At 45.0% G+C, this 15,450-nt stretch overlaps 1 protein-coding gene across 1 annotated transcript; it reads left to right on the forward strand.

The window, feature by feature from the left end:
- The first annotated feature begins 658 nt into the window (after positions 1–658).
- SRP9 (signal recognition particle 9) lies at positions 659–7,014 on the forward strand. The gene is made up of 3 exons (XM_041425132.1): positions 659–787; positions 3,376–3,444; positions 4,711–7,014. Exons 1-3 carry the CDS (start codon positions 716–718, stop codon positions 4,828–4,830), a joined length of 261 nt encoding a protein of 86 aa, XP_041281066.1. The 5' UTR covers positions 659–715; the 3' UTR covers positions 4,831–7,014.
- Positions 7,015–15,450: the final 8,436 nt, after the last annotated feature.

The raw sequence follows: 15,450 nt of genomic DNA on the forward strand, positions 1-15,450 counted from the left end.
AAAAAATATTGCGGGCAATGGGATTTTAAAAACACACCGGGAGAAATCTCAGATCCTTTTTTTTCCACCCTCATTTCCTTTTTGAAGGGGATTCTATTCCATTCAGCCTCTTCCTCAGAGAGCAGCTTTAGTTTAGCGACGCCTCAGCACCCCTCAGAGCAGGGAAGGCAGCGAGGGGCTCCCACACAACCTTTTTGTTCCACACGAAGCCAACCTCCAGCCTCACGCAGGCCCTTCCAGCCTGGGAAAACCTGGGAATTGCTCCAGCCGGGAGGGCCGGCCGAGCGAACAGAACACCTCAGCCGCACGGCCCTCACCTCCCGCCGGACCCTCAGGGCCCCGCTGCCCCACCCGCATCCCCCGTGGCCTCAGAGCGTGAATTTACCGCGGAGACACCCCGTACCTGGCCTGGCATCAACCCGCAAGCGCCGGCCCCGGGCGGGTGGGCGCTCCGCCGGCGGCGGGGCTCGAACCCGCCACCCACGGGCCCCCAGCCCCGGCCGCCACCGGGCGCCTCTCCCTGCGCGGAGGGCGGGGAGCGCCGCCTCCACCCCGCCGCGCCTCCAGGGGTCGCTGTGGCGGGAGCGCTGAGTTACGCGCGCCGCGATTGGGCGGCGCTGTGCCGCGGGCCAATGGCAGGCGGCGTCTCAGCCGCGCGCCCGCCCGCCCCCGGTGCCATCTTGCCGCGGCCGCGGGGAGCCGAGCGCGCCCGGCCATGCCGCACTTCCAGGCCTGGGAGGAGTTCACCCGCGCCGCCGAGAAGCTCTACCTCGCCGACCCCATGAAGGTGGGACAGCCCCGGTCGGGAGGGGAGGGTGCGCGGCCCGGCCGCGGGAGCGGCGATCTGGAGGCGGCTGCAGCTGCGCGCAGCTCGGCGGGGGCGGCGGGCGGTGTCGGGCCCGGGGCTTCGCTGGTGGCTGCACCGGGGAGGCGAGAACTGCAGAATCGCAGATTAGGTTGGAAAAGAGCTCTGAGATCGTCGAGTCCAACCTATGACCGAATCAGCCATATTGAGTAGGCCGCAGGTAACCCTAAGTGCCACGTCTGCTTATTTTTTGAACGCTTCCAGGGATGGCGACTCCACCACCTCTCTGGGCAGCCCTTTCCAATGCACGGTCACCCTTTCTATGAAGAAATTTCTTCTAATGCCCGCCCTAAACCCACCCTAGCACAGCTTTAGCCTGTGTGCAGGTGCACCCTCCTGTCGGGGAGTTGTGGGAAGCGATAAGGTCACTCCTGAGCCTCCTCTTCTCCAGGCTGAGCAAGCTCCATTGCCCTGCTCTGGATTCCCTGCAGCACCTCCGCGTCCTTCCTGCAGTGGCAGAACTGTGCCCAGAACTGGACACAGCCCTTGGAGCGTGGCCTCAGCAGCGTCGAGTGCGGGGAAAAGAGCCTGCGAGGAAGGGGATTGCTCCTTGGTGTTGCAGCTGGCAGTCCTTTCCTGTGGAGCGGGAGCGTCCTTTCGTTTACAGCCCCAGGAGCATCCCTAGGGAACGGTGTTCCAGCTGCTGTTACTGGCTGCTGGGGTGAACCTCAAGAGCTGAACTTCAAAGACATTGAGCTCATTCATTATATACCTGTGTGTTGGAAACCGAGGTTAAGAGTTCTGCTGAAGTATCAATAATTAGTTTATTTTAGGAGTTTATAGCGTTTAAGATCTGTATTATTTGAATTTGTCATGTCATTAGCTCAATGCGTTGCATTGTTGCCTGCAGTGACGTTTCAGACTGGAAGGCATTTGCATCCTAAAGAACAGTTCCTCAAGGACATAACTTCTTGGTTTATGACTGTTTCTTGTTTCTGGTCACTTTTTGGGAACGTGGTTTATGCAAATATTAAAATTAACCTCAGTCTTCAGAAAAAGCATGATAGTTCGCCTAAAAAGCAGCACAAAAATGTGATGTGAAACTCACACCTGAGAAAACTTCAGTAAAAAAGGCCTAGTGTTCTTCACCAAAAATAGGGTAACTAGAGAAACCTTCAGAAGATTAAATTAATATCTGATTATTTAAAGCAGATTAGCTCTGCCTTTTAGTTAGCACAGAGACACCATATGTGATTGCTGCTGATAATCATATTGCCCAGTTTTGCCTTCCTAGGCTCTGTGACATAAATTAAATGAAAGAAGGGATGTCACTGCAGCCAGGAGTTGCTCTTCCCCTTACCTCTAAAGGTAATCTCTTCCCATCCACGGCAGTAAATTTGTTACAGAGGGGTTTATATAGGCTCTGTTGTCACAACACAAGTACCCTCCTGTTAATTTGGCAGAGAATAAGCCCCAGCAGTTTTGTAATGGGGCTTGCTGGGAAGCTGAAGGAAGAACAGGAGCTGTGGGAGATGGGTGTGTGTTCTCCAGCCAGGTGCTGAGTGCTGTTGCCTTAGCAGGAGCAGGTTATGGATGCACGGAGCGTGTTCCTGCTGCCTGTGCCAGCCTCTGGTGCCTTTGGGGCTGCTCAGCAGGGAGATGTGCTGTTACACCGCTGCTGTGCTCAGGAGGTGGCAGTTTGTTAAACAGAGGGTGAATCTGTGGTGAGATCCACTCTGCAACAGGAATTTCAAAATGTATTTGTAGCAAAGGAGGTTGTTGGCCATTAGCACAAATCAGTGCACAATAAAAACTTTGCGAGTTCAGAATGCTCTCAAAGGCAACCTTGCTTTGTTTCCAGTTCCTGATGTTAGCTGAGGCTGCAAACTGTGCTGGGGCGGGGGGAACCACTTAATGCTCAGCCACTGAGGATGTGGATATTTAACAGTGTGACTTTGAGAACTTTGGTGATTTGAGGGTCCAGAGGGACTGGATGGGTCAGAGCTCAGGGCAGGTGAGCAGGATTAGCTGTGATAACAGTTCAGGTACCATAGCAGAAAAAGTGGTGGTGTTGAGCCTGCCCCACTCAGCTGATCCCTTTCAAGTCTTCATGTGGAGCTACTCTTTTTTGAAGTGTTTCAAGCCTACAAACACAGGCTTCCAGTAGTTTTTTCTGGGCTGTGATACACAGCGAGGGGGTGTCTCGTCTCCATGTGACTCTCATGGTTTGTCCTGCCTGTCTCCAAGGTCTCTGCAACTGTTGTTGCTGAATTTGCAGGGTTTTTGAACATGCCCAGTGTTAACCTTGCTGGTGCTGCTAGAAAACCAGCCTACATTGTAAGGCAGGGAAATGTGGGGGGTCAAATTCCACAGCACCTTGGCTGTGGGATCACAGCTCCCACAGCACCAGAGCTGAGCACTGCCACAGAGGTGCTGGAAACATGGTGCAGTACATAATTATGGTTAAGGGTAGTCTGAATGTGGGCAGATCCCCTTCAATATATGCTGAGAATTGTTGCTGTCGGTGCTAATTCCTAAAATATTAAAAATTAAAATGTTTGTCATTTCAGGTCCGTGTTGTCCTCAAATACCGACATTGTGATGGGAACCTCTGTATCAAAGTAACAGATGATGTGGCTGTAAGTACAGAGCACATTCCCCTTTCAGAGCTTCTTGTACCACTCACAGACTTGTGTTTATTGTCAGTCAGCCTGGGAGCTCCTGGACACTGCCTTGAGAGTGCCTGACAGTTTTCTAAAAACTTGTACTCAGCCTTTCCCTATTGCTGTGTCTGCGTTGACACTGACCAGTTCAGGAGCATTTTCAAACAGGTGTTTACTACTGGTTTACTACAGGTGTTTACTACTGTGAGTGGGGTCCTTTGATCTGCTCAGGGTGGTGAAAGCTTCCAGCCATAGGTGAAGTTCCTTCTTTGTGATTATGAGACTGAGTGACAGCAATGTTCCAGCTAAGGAGCTGTTTTTCTGCAGTCCAGGGTATTCTGGTGCTCTGCAGTCCAGACACAGTATTCTGCCCTACTCTTGCCTTCAGACTTGGAAAAGAGTCAAATTTCTTCTTTCCAGGAAAAGTAGTCTGGCATTGGAATTTCAAGTGCCTGGAATGGATGTGAAACTCCAGCAAAGGCACTTCTTGATAGGGCAGTAGGGCTGAGCTGTTGACTGTGGGGCACTGATAATGGGGAATTTAAGGGTAATTTTGTTGAAATCTCCCATAGGAAAAGTTGGAGTCAGGTGATAAAACTCTTCTGGGGTATAGGTTACCTTTAGGATGTTACACCAGGTTGGGGAAAATGGGGACTGGTTTCAGCATTTGGGTTGGGTTATTTTAGTGTTTGGGGGTTTTTGGTTTTTTGGTTTTTTTTTTTTTTTTAATTTTAATCAGATTCTGTGTTCCCTATTTAGGGCTGTCTTAGAAAAACAGGTTTTGCTTGGGGAAGGGGATCCCTTTCAATGGGAAATACTGAATTTTATGTCCCTGGCAGTGTAACATTAAGGACTGTGAAAGGCAAAATAAGCTTGCTTTCAGAATATAAAGAATTGGCAAATAACAGGTTTGAAATACGTTTCTGTGTTTAGACAACACAAAAAAAGGACAGCTTTAAAACCCAAGCTTTAACAGCTTTTTGGAGCTAGAAGAAACTAGTATAAATCATGAGTTTCCCTGTTCTCAGTATGGGAGGCATGAGCATTAAGGAGAAGTTTAAAAGCAACCACAGATATGTTTGTGCTCTGAAACGGGGTAGGTGTGTTGGTGCTGCCTCTGGTAACTGCTGAACATTTCGGTGCTCTCCTTGTTCTGTGTGTTCCAAGCACAAATGCACAGCAGCTACAAACAAGGTAAGAGCAGTCGAAGTGAGATCTGATATCAGGAACTTTGTCTTGCAGTGTTTGCTGTACAGAACAGACCAGGCACAAGACGTGAAGAAGATTGAGAAATTCCACAGTCAGCTCATGCGGCTCATGGTGGCCAAGGAATCCCGCAGTGCTGCCATGGAAACAGACTGAAGGGCTGCCAAGGAAATCGCTGCTCTGGTCATATTTCACTGGAAGCAAATCTTTGGGATTTCAACGAAAAACTGGGGCAGGAGATGCTTTTATGTACTGAAGTGGACTGATGACAAGTCTGAAGCATTTTCACCCCTCAGACTCCACTTTGGAAATCTAGGAAAATAAGTGCTTTCAATTGAAAGCTTATATTTATTTTTGGGTATTAAGCAACTATTCTTACACATTAGGTATGCTAAGAAGACAAGTAAATATTTTAAATCTACAGTATGTTAATGCAGATTTGTTAGGCCACAGGCATACTTCTGGAAAGTTACTGTAAAATTTCATATAGATTTCATTGTGTTCATACCTTATGCTGGTTTATTCTCAAAATGAGAGGGTTTATTAATCTAATACTGTAGCATGGTGACTGGGTTTAATAAATATTTACATACATTATATAAATCTGTTGGGTTTAGAATAACATGTTTTCTGAACTGAAATGTTGAAATTGCCAATTTGTATTACCACTGTCGCTGGCAGCACTCTAGCTTTTGGTGTTGCACTCAGTCATAAGATGTGCAACATTATCCATAATGCAGTTTGTAGAACTCTTATACTGGCTAAGTGATTAAACTTCTGTATTTTAAAAATTAAAACAGAACTTCACTTAATATTCCTAGAGATCTGTGAGAAACTGGGAGGGTTTTTTTCTGCTTGTGCAAATACTGTTACTAAAAAACAGTCAGTGGCTTTTTTACATACTTGAACTATTTTGTACTAGCAGGGGTTTGTTTTCCCATCCTTGCTTCAGGCAGAGTTGAAGTATATCAGCAAGACAAATTCTAGAAGCTCTTGCCTATTATGCTAATAGAAAATATCCAACTGCACACTACCCAGATTCCTTATTCTAGCAGCTTGTTAACTGCAATTTCAAATGTTACATGTGGCAGGTGGATGTCAGCCAAATGAATAAATGGATGAAAACACCTTAATAAATACTTAAATACCACTGTCAGAAATAGACCAATGCTCCTGTAGCTTAGATGTGTTTCTCACAGTAACCTCTGGTAAGCTGATGGAAGCTTTAATTGTCTCTTGTAAAAAAGCTTTTTGTTTGAAAACCCAGTAGCTAAAATTGATACTTGCTTTGACTAGGTCTTGCATGCTTGAAAACAGATCAATGTTTTCATGTAATTAGGCTATTGGTATAACTAGGTGCTTTCAGAACTGATTTTTTGGATTAAGCCAAGCCACAAAAGTAAAGCAGGACCATACTTGTAGTGGCATTTTTATATAATGAAACAATCTATTTAGGTAGCTACCTGCTGTCACTTACATAAAAATAATGGAGCTACTGGGAAGCAGTGGACTTTCCACATTTGCCAAAAGCTTGGAAAAAACCCACCAGGCTTGAATATTGCATTAGAGTACCCTTTCAGCTGAACACAGAATGTTGCACTTTGTTGTAAAATAGTGCAGCACTGAATTCCTGGTGACTGCTCAAAATTCTGGTCTGCAACAGTGACTGGTACGTGTGTAACATTTTTGTATCGGCTTTTGAAATATAAATAAAGCCAGAGAGAAGGCTGGACTCTGTTCATTGTTAAACTTTCATGAAATACTGTAATACTGAATTTTTTTTTTTTTTTGGTGCTCCAAATAACTTCACTAATATTTGCAATATAGTAGTAGGGGGACTGGGTGTACCAAGTGGCTGAAAGACTTCAGCTTTATTCCCCAGTAGGTTTTAGAGGAGGAGCAGTTACAGCACTGTATATTAGAGCAGCAGTTTTCAGGCAAAACAGGCAAGGGAACACATTTCTACTTTTCTAAATTCAGAAATTATTTCCCCAAAACCCTGGGGAAATACAGTTGCCACTTTTGTAGGAGTGATGTATTGTTAAGCTTGTTCTCCATATACTCAGAAGAAACGAGTGGTTCTGTGCAGTCAGAATGCAAAAGAAAATATTGCAAAGCTGCTGCTTAAGAAAATTAACTGGTATGGGAACTTGTTCAGAAAAATATAGGTGCTTCATGACTTTGTCCTGGAATTCTCAGCCATTTCCACGCTGTGTCCATGGGGCAGTAGAGAAGCTCTGAATTGCAGGCTCTGTTTCTTTCATGCCTACGCTCTCGCTGAGAGTATGTGTGCTTATGTACGCTGATCACTTCCCCAATAAACATCCCTGAGCTGGTCCATCATGTTGCCAACTACTTGACTGTGTCCTCTGGTGTGTGATTAAAAAATCAGTTTATTGTGGCTGCTGCAGCAAAGGGGTGCTCACAGTACCTGAATCTCTGTGTTGGGCAGCCCAGCTTGGCAGAGACTGCTGCTCTCCAGCCTGGAGCTGGTGCATATTACAGGCTGCAATCAGGCAGGAGCACATGGGCAGCCTGTGCAGTGACAGACAGGTGACCTTGGCAGAGGTGGAATGATCGGAAAAAGTAGGATGCTTTTCCATGCTACAGCTAATTTTGCTGCTGCCTGATAGTTATCTTCAGTAATTGTTCTGTTTGGTGAGGGTAGTTTAATGAAAAGATAAGGGCCGCCTTCTGTTCCAAGAATTTGGGTTAGTTAACCCATGGAATTTATTTTGTTTCTCTGGGGTTCTCACCTGCTGGGTTCCCTGAGTGTCTTGATTTCAATTCTTTGTGAAAAGCACTTCATATCTGAGCTCTCTCTTATATGCAACTACTTCTGTTTCCAATTTAAGGGGTTTCAACCCTGAGCTGCTCCATATGTAATCCATTGTGGAAGTGTATTCTGGAGTGCAGGAAGATTTTTAAATTATCTGGAGAAGTGAGAAGTTTGGTCACAGGTTTTTGTTTTAGAGAGTCTTTTGAAAGAGGCCTTCCTATTAAAGCCCTGACCTAACTTCTGGGAGTGACAGGTTTATTCTGGAAAACTTGATGCTTTGGTGCTGGAATCTGTCAAAGTGGGAAATGGAGCCAAAGCCAAGCAGGTGCTTTTAAAACTGTTTTAACTTGTCAAAAGAATTATGTTTCATGTGAGTGAGTTTCTTCACGCAGTATAAAAGCGGGTAATACTCAGCATTTTGCTGGAACAAACGTGAGGAAACCTTTTTGTCAGTAGGACTGGGATGATCCCTTGTTACTGTAGGCTGATCTTAAAGGGTTAAGTCATTTTAGATGTTCTTAGGTGTCCATCCTGTTTAGGTAGGATGAATCCCTCACTTTGATCACCTGGGAGAAGGATAGAGCACAGTTACCTTACCCACCTTCTCTCTTCTTGGAGGAGCACAAACCTCACAGGAATTACACTGTAACCACCTCTCAAATGAAGTTTGGTCTGAAGTGGAAGTACATAGAGAATAAGTGGGTTTTTTTTTCTGTAAACTTACCTAGGCTGCAGATTGTGCACAAGTCCAGATCCTTGAAGATTCTGTGAGCATTAGTGGGTGTCCTTAGGGAGCAGGAGCTTAGCTGAAGACTGGTATTCTTTGTACAGTGCTGTGTGCTGAGGCACCTTCCAATTGACTGAAGCAAAGCTGTTTTGATCAAATAAATCCAAGGAGTCCTTTTGTTAGGTAACTGTCTTAAAGGATCTTCACTTTTTTTTAGGAGAAACTAGTCTATGAAGAGCTGCATCTAATTCCTTGCTTATGTTAATAGTGATATGCTTTTCAAGACATGGGGGTGTCTCTTCTAAAATGCTGATACTACTTTAAGGGTAGATGCTGTGTGATTCAACACAACTTTTGTTTATAAAGATATTATCTGTTAAAAAGAGCTTTGAGAGTTCAAGGACTGGTATTTAAATACAAGCAGTGGTTGAATTGTCTTTGTTGCTGCAGACGACATAAAAACATGCCTTTCATCTCTTATTACTTTCACATAAGCAGATCTTTAGTGTAAGTAGGCTCTTCAGGCTGGCTTTCAGATAAACCTCCCCACCCTGATACTGGGCTGAAGTGTTTGAGTCACTACAGACTGGAGACAGATGTGGGCTTTTTAGTCTGTAGAAATGTTATTTTTGAGATGAGAATGATGCTTAAATGTATTTTAGCAGCAGATTAGTTACTCAGCAGAATGCAAAGTTTGTTAACCCCTGCTTATTATGCAAGAATGTGTGTGTGCCCAGTACCAGCTCCACCAGGATAAACGCTCCTGGGAGGAGGTGGGCTTAAGCTGGACCATGTAAAAGTGAGGTCTGTGGGAACTGAGCAAAAAAAAGCATGGTAATGGCGTGATAGCAGAATTACTGCCTTCCTGCAAGTCCAGGCCCATGCTGTTGAACATGATCTTTGTTTCTGGTGAAGGTGAGTCCTGATGTTCTCACACTGTGCCAAGGTAGTTGTAGGGGTGTGCTCTTGGATTCCTGTGATGGGAAAGCAATTACTTTCTGCCATTCTAAAAGCATCTAAAGCCCTGAGTGCCATCTCTGAGTCTCCTGTGTGGAAGTGCCTGATCTAGCAGGAGCCAGTGTGCTCGCCCTGTTATGACTCCTCAGACAGTTCCTGGGTGTTGTGAATATTTGGATTACAAAACCAAGAGTATAGAGTTTCTCTTAAACGGTAATGCTGGAATTTATAAAAGTGTTTTCCATTTAAATCAAGACCAGCTCTGAGGATATTTTGCTTTGTTTAGCAAGTTTTGGTTTTGTGTTCACATTCTTTTGCCGCCTTTTTGGTGGCAATTCTTGGTAATTTTTTTAGAACTTAAAATATCAGTCATACCGTGAGGTCTGGGATAGATTGATTTTTTTTTTCCATTTCCTTTGAAGGTGTATGTGCATGTTGGGTTCTTTTTCTGTCTAGAAGAAGACATGTTCTTCTGTTCATGAAAAGACTGGTCTGCATTGTCCTGCTTTTACTGAGAACCTTCCTGAGCTACAGCAAGATTCCAAAGACTGGCTCCTTGGAGAGGGGCTTGAGTTTTCTGGACACCTCCTGAATGGCTGTGCTGGCTGGCAGTGAGCAAATGAGAGTTCAGGCAGCTGAAATGTGCATTTTAACTGGGTTGCTCATGCATGTAAATACAGCCACCTCCAGTGCAGCTCTGCTAGCATTGTGTGGCTGGAGATGAAAGGCTCGCCTCGGGGCGCTGACAAATGAGCTCTGGCAAACCCAGTGCGGCTCCAAATGTTACTTTGCAAAGGCATCTGCTCCGGTAAGGAGTCAGCAAGGCAGGGGATGAACTAATGCCTCACACACGTCCCTGTGAAATTCGGTGTCTTGCTTTAAGTTGCCTTAAAAGACAGCTTTTTTAAATTTGGGGGCAGGAGGCAAAGTGACCTTTCAGTGATCGACAGTTCGGGGGTGGGTGTGCCATTCACATTCTCTGAACAGGGAGAGATGTAATTCTCTCTCTCAGAAAAGTCTGCATTGTGGCTCTTTGGGATCAGTTATTGGATTAAAAGGGAAAATAATCTAGGTGTCAGTTCTTTTCTCCTGGGTTTTACTCCTGGAGAAGCACAGAGAGAAGAAAGAGAAAATAATTCTCATCTCTACTTGCTGCTCCTGTTGTTTTTGCACGTGTGGCATGTGTTAGGAAGATTGTTTACCTGAGGTGTTTTGTCAATTGGATTCTACTGAGGATTTTGTTTCTTTAACCAATTGGAAAAAGCTGTGTCCTGGTTGTCTGGAGTTTTTTCTAATAGTATTATTTAGTATTTTTTGTAGTATAGCATCTCTTTAATATGGTATAGTATAATGTAATATAATATAGTTTAATAAAGCAATTATTCAACATTCTGAATCTATGGAGTCAGATACCAATCATTCCCTACGTTGGGGGTGCCCTACATTACTATAGGTGAGTTTTTCAAAAACACATTTTCTGCGGCAGTGCTCTTGTACAGCTGAGGTCACTAACCAAAGGAATAAACAAATTTCATCAGGGATTGTTGGTTTGTGCCCAGAGGCAAACCTTCTGTGCTTGCTCACACAGCAGAGCCGGTGACACGTGAGTAAAACCCTGCAAATAAGCAACCTTTGCAAATAGCCCCTGACCCTCCACAGATGTTGATGGTCCATGAGTGTGCAGGCTGGGATTCCACAGCAGCCTTGGTCCACAGAGCAGCTGCCTGCTGGTCCCCCTTGCCTCTAGCAGTGGATCCAGTGGGTCTGAGCCCCAGCTGAGCTGTTCCCATGCACCAGAGCATCAGAAAACCCCTTGATGTTCTGGAGAGCTGCCATGAGGTGTTCCACCTGGTTAGTGTGCTGAGGTGGTCACAAAAGGTCAGCTGAGGGCTATTGGTTCCTCTGGGTCTGGATTCAAGGGACTGGAGATGGTAGTTCATGTTCGGACTCAGGTGTTTATTATTTCTTATCAGTAAAACAGTCTCACAACCATGAGTTCAGCAGCTTTTCATTAGAAGGCACAGAATAGCTAACTGTCTCTTGTTACAAGGTCTTTTAGGACTAAACTATCTAATTAAGAAAGGACACCTGGATTATTTTCCCTTCTAACCCAATACCTGATCCCTGAAGCCCGCAATGCAGACTTTTCTGCCCAATTACAAAACACCACCCAAACCCATGAAGAAGAAAGAAGAAGAAGCATGAAGAAGAAACCCAGGACAACACCCTGTGCCTCCATCTCACTTCCATCTACAACATACTAAAAATCCCAAAACCTAAATTTCTCACCAAGTGATACACCTACACTACTCTCTATAATCTATTGTACACTTTTGTGGATTCTACTCTATGCTAAAGTCTAGGAAACTTTCTCCGTGAATGAGGGTCAAAGCCAGTGCTCCCCTGGGGGTCAGGACACCCCAGAGCAGACAGAGAAATATTCACTGTGCCCTGGGTTTCTACAGAGGGCTACAGGAGTGAAATGGAAGGGTTGGGAGCTCCGAGAGGGGTGAGGAAAACGATGGGAGTGAAGGAACCAGTTAGATTGCCTTGGCTTGCCGTGGAACCACAGCCTAAAAAACTCACCTTGGAACTTCCCTGACTTGCTTGTAAAAGCCTCCTGTCACTTTATATACTCTGTAATATGCATGCTATGTAATATTTACCTAAAAACTAGATTTGTCTGAATTTATTTCTGCATTGTTCTAGTTCTTGTGGATGGTACAGAAAGGGTGGAACCAAAACCTGTAAATTATATTCTTCCTAGAAGCCTGTAACGCTCTGGTAGTCTCTCAGAGCAGCCAGACCTGAACATATGGTACAAGGTGTAAATTGTACTATGGATTTATAAAACTGTGTTGTAGTTCCTAACGTTTCTGAAGTGCCAGTGTTGGGGCAGGATTGAAGAGGGATCAGCAGGTTAAGTGTAATCCAGCAGGAATGGTTCAGTGAGCGGTAGCTGTTCCAAACCAATATGTTCTTAAGATGCCTCCAGAATGTATCCAGGTGGCCAACCCTCAAAACAGAAACACTGAATCACCTCCTGGATGTGATTTTGCTGGTGGTGAAAATGGACTATTTTGATTTTGCAGAGAAAAGTTTTCCTTCCTCATTTTTTTGACTCCTGTATTAAGCTTCCTTTTCTGACACTTCACTCTCTTCTTTTTAATTTGTTTTAAACTTATTCTTTCTCTTCAGAGTTTTCATGCTCCCCTTATTTTCCTCTTTACAGTTGATCATGGTGATGTTATACTTGGCTTAGGGGAAGAGGATTGTTTTACAGTTGTAGCTTTACCTTCTGCTTGTGGGTGTAGATAAAGGATTTTATTCTCAAAGTTGAGCTTCAGAAGAGGGACATTCTGCATTGTCACACTTGGGAAGAGCACATGTGTAGGTGTCACTGAAGCATTAATATGAAACTGCATGGCCACCTCCCTCAGCCAAGGAAATGGTTTTACTGGATATGAACAGATTACTTGGACTTCAGCAAATCGAAAGATCCTTCAGCTCATACTCTGTATTGGAGTATCTACATAGATTGTAGCAATTAATTTGCTTTCCTATAGTGCAAATTGCAATCTTCTTGGCATTATTTTATTTGGCTGATGACTGTCTTCCAGTCTACAACTTGTAAAAGATGAGATATCAGCAATTCTCCATAATTGCTGGTAAAACATTGATCAAAATATTGATCAATACCTGTTGTACAATGTAAAGAGTGATTTTTAAAGATTAAAAACCATTGTTTTATCTGTTGTTGTCAGCTTCTCTGTACTTACATGAATCTTTGTTTGAACTCTCTGCAGTTGCCCTCCTACCAGTAGTCCCATAAGTTTCTATCATGGCCACATCCTTCCCTTAATTTCTGTAACAAACTCCAGCTGCTTTGAAGGTGGATATTGTGTGTATTGTTCCTCTATGCTGTGTATTGTTCCTTTACCTCAGCCTGATGCTAAAGCAAAAATTACTTAGAGGAATGCCAGACCATGGAGTTGCTAATGTTTTCCATTTGTCTTTCTTAGAATATCACAAGCTGGAAAGAATCCTCAAGGATCATCAATTCCAACTCCCTGCTCCTCACAGGGCTACCTAAAACTAATCCATATGATTAAGAGCATAGTGCAGATGCTCCTTGAAATCTGACAGGCTGGATGCCTTGAGCACTTCTCTGTGGCCTGGTCCAGTGGCTGACCACTCTGTGAAGAACCTTTTCCTAATGTCTAATCTGAATTTCCTCTGAAGCAGCTTCATTCCATTCTCTTGTGTCCTGCTGTTGATCACCAGAGAAAGGAGATCTGCACCTCACTGCTGGGCTGTGATGAGTTCACCCCTCAGACTTCTCCAAGTTCAACAAACCAAGAGACCTCAGCTGCTCCTACTGAGCCTTCCCCTGAGGCCTTTCACCAGGCTGGTCACCCTCCTCTGAGCACACTTTAATAGTTTCTTGTCCTTCTCAGGTTGTGGTGCCCAGAACTGCAATCAGGGCTCGAGGTGAGGCTGCACCAGCAGGGAGCAGATCAGGCACTCACCTCCCTCATCATGCTGAGCCTGGTGACCTCAGGGCATGGCTGGCCTTCTGCCTCTAGTGGTGTTTGCATCTCTGTGCTGTCCTCTGCTAGGCTCTGGGAGTTGTATGGTGCCACAAGAAACAGCCAAAGCAGTTCCAGTCGGGAGGGATCCATGTGAAGCACTAACCCTGCTGTAACCTTCCTCTGTCCATGTCTGGGTGAGGTACCCGTGGATGTTCTCAGTTCAGCTGAAGAAAGAGCAGGGATAATTTCTCCCAGGCTGAGCCTGGGAATCTTAGACAAAAGAATTCAAACAATTATTATCTCTCTTTCTGTAACCATTGTTTATAGCTATGGCTCTCCACGGTGTGCTGTTCGTAGTCACCAATAACATGAGATGTTTCTACTTTGAGACCAATCGGGTCCCACTTAGCGAGTGAGACTATAAAGCTCACAACTTATTGCTAATAAAATTATTCTTAGCCTTCTGATCCACCTGAAGACTGGAGTCTTTCTTTACATCCCTGACTCAGCAGCGTCAGGCACCTGCTTTGCCCATTGCTCTTTGCTGCTGCTACTGCTGTAAGGAATCATGGAATTGCTTAGGTTGGAAAAGAGCCTCTAAGATCTTCAAGTCCAGCCATTAACCCAGCACTGCCAATCCCACCTCTAAGCTGTGTCTCCTAAGGGTTCAGGGCTGCTAGAGCACGGAGAAAAACTACTCTGAAGTGATTTGTCAAGTTAAGAAGGTGAACACCCACTGGAAAACATCTATGCCAGAGGGATATCCCCACAACAGGGACTTTGAGCTACCCTGTCCACTTCAAAAAAGGAAGGACTGGGAGGGCCTCAGTGGTAACAGGGCTTTCCTGGATGACTGAGCACAGCTGTTTCCAGAGCCTGGGACAGCCTGGATAAAGTACACCTACCTACTTTGACACTGCATCTTCAGCAAGTTACAGAGGCTGGAGTTGCTAACTAGAGATTTGGAATTGACATCCTTATGACAAATAGAGGACAGAAAAAATGCAAATTGTCATTGGTTAAAGTAGTCAAATAGAGTATTTTGCTGGCTTTGGCTGGGGTAATTTCCTTTCCAGTGGCTGCTGTGGGGCTGTGGTTTGGATGAGTGCTGAAAGCAGTGCTGATAGCACAGGGATGTTTTTGCTGTTGTTTGGCAGAGCTTGCACACACCCAGCCCTGCTCTGCTCCTCTCCCCACCCCAGTGCCCAAAGGGACACCCCACAGCCCAGGGCATCGTGTCCAGCAGGTAGAGCTGGGGAAGGAGGAGGAAGGGGGTGTTTGAGTCTCATTTCCCAATAACTGCTATGTGGGATGGAGCCTCTCTTTTCAGTTGCCCATGGGAAGCAGGGAACTAATTCCTTGTTTTGCTTTTCTTGCATGTGCATCATTTGCTTTACCTCCTGAAGTGTTTTTATTTCTATCCATGAGTTTTCTGACTTCTACTCCTCTGATTCTCACCCTGATCCTGCTGGTGGGGGAGTGAGTGACTGACTGTGGTGCTTGGCTGCCAGCTGGGGTTAAACAGTGCCAACTATCTGTGTGGTAACTGTAATAAAGGGTTATGACCTTGGCACACAACACAGTTGCATTTTTAACTTTCATCCCCTAGAAGTTATGTTTACTATCAAATTCAGCACAGTCTTGTTTGTGTGTAAGTGAAATCTATGTAGTCTTACAGAAGAAAGGTGGACTGCTACTAATATTTTTGGTGTCTCAAGAAAAACAGAACAGAGCAGTTTGTGAAAATAGGTGCCCCAAAAGGGGTAGAACTCAGCCAGCAC

The sequence above is a fragment of the Onychostruthus taczanowskii genome, unplaced genomic scaffold (genome assembly GCF_017590055.1).
Source record: "Onychostruthus taczanowskii isolate IOZ18803 unplaced genomic scaffold, ASM1759005v1 scaffold87, whole genome shotgun sequence".
In the NCBI taxonomy this organism is placed as follows: Eukaryota; Metazoa; Chordata; class Aves; order Passeriformes; family Passeridae; genus Onychostruthus; species Onychostruthus taczanowskii.

Excerpts from the sequence above, each read along its gene's own strand:
- SRP9 (XM_041425132.1), top strand. The coding sequence starts at position 716 with ATGCCGCACTTCCAGGCCTGGGAGGAGTTCACCCGCGCCGCCGAGAAG. Across the intron at positions 788-3,375 it reads ACCTCGCCGACCCCATGAAG|GTCCGTGTTGTCCTCAAATA; the intron begins GTGGGACAGCCC and ends TTGTCATTTCAG. Across the intron at positions 3,445-4,710 it reads AAGTAACAGATGATGTGGCT|TGTTTGCTGTACAGAACAGA; the intron begins GTAAGTACAGAG and ends TTTGTCTTGCAG.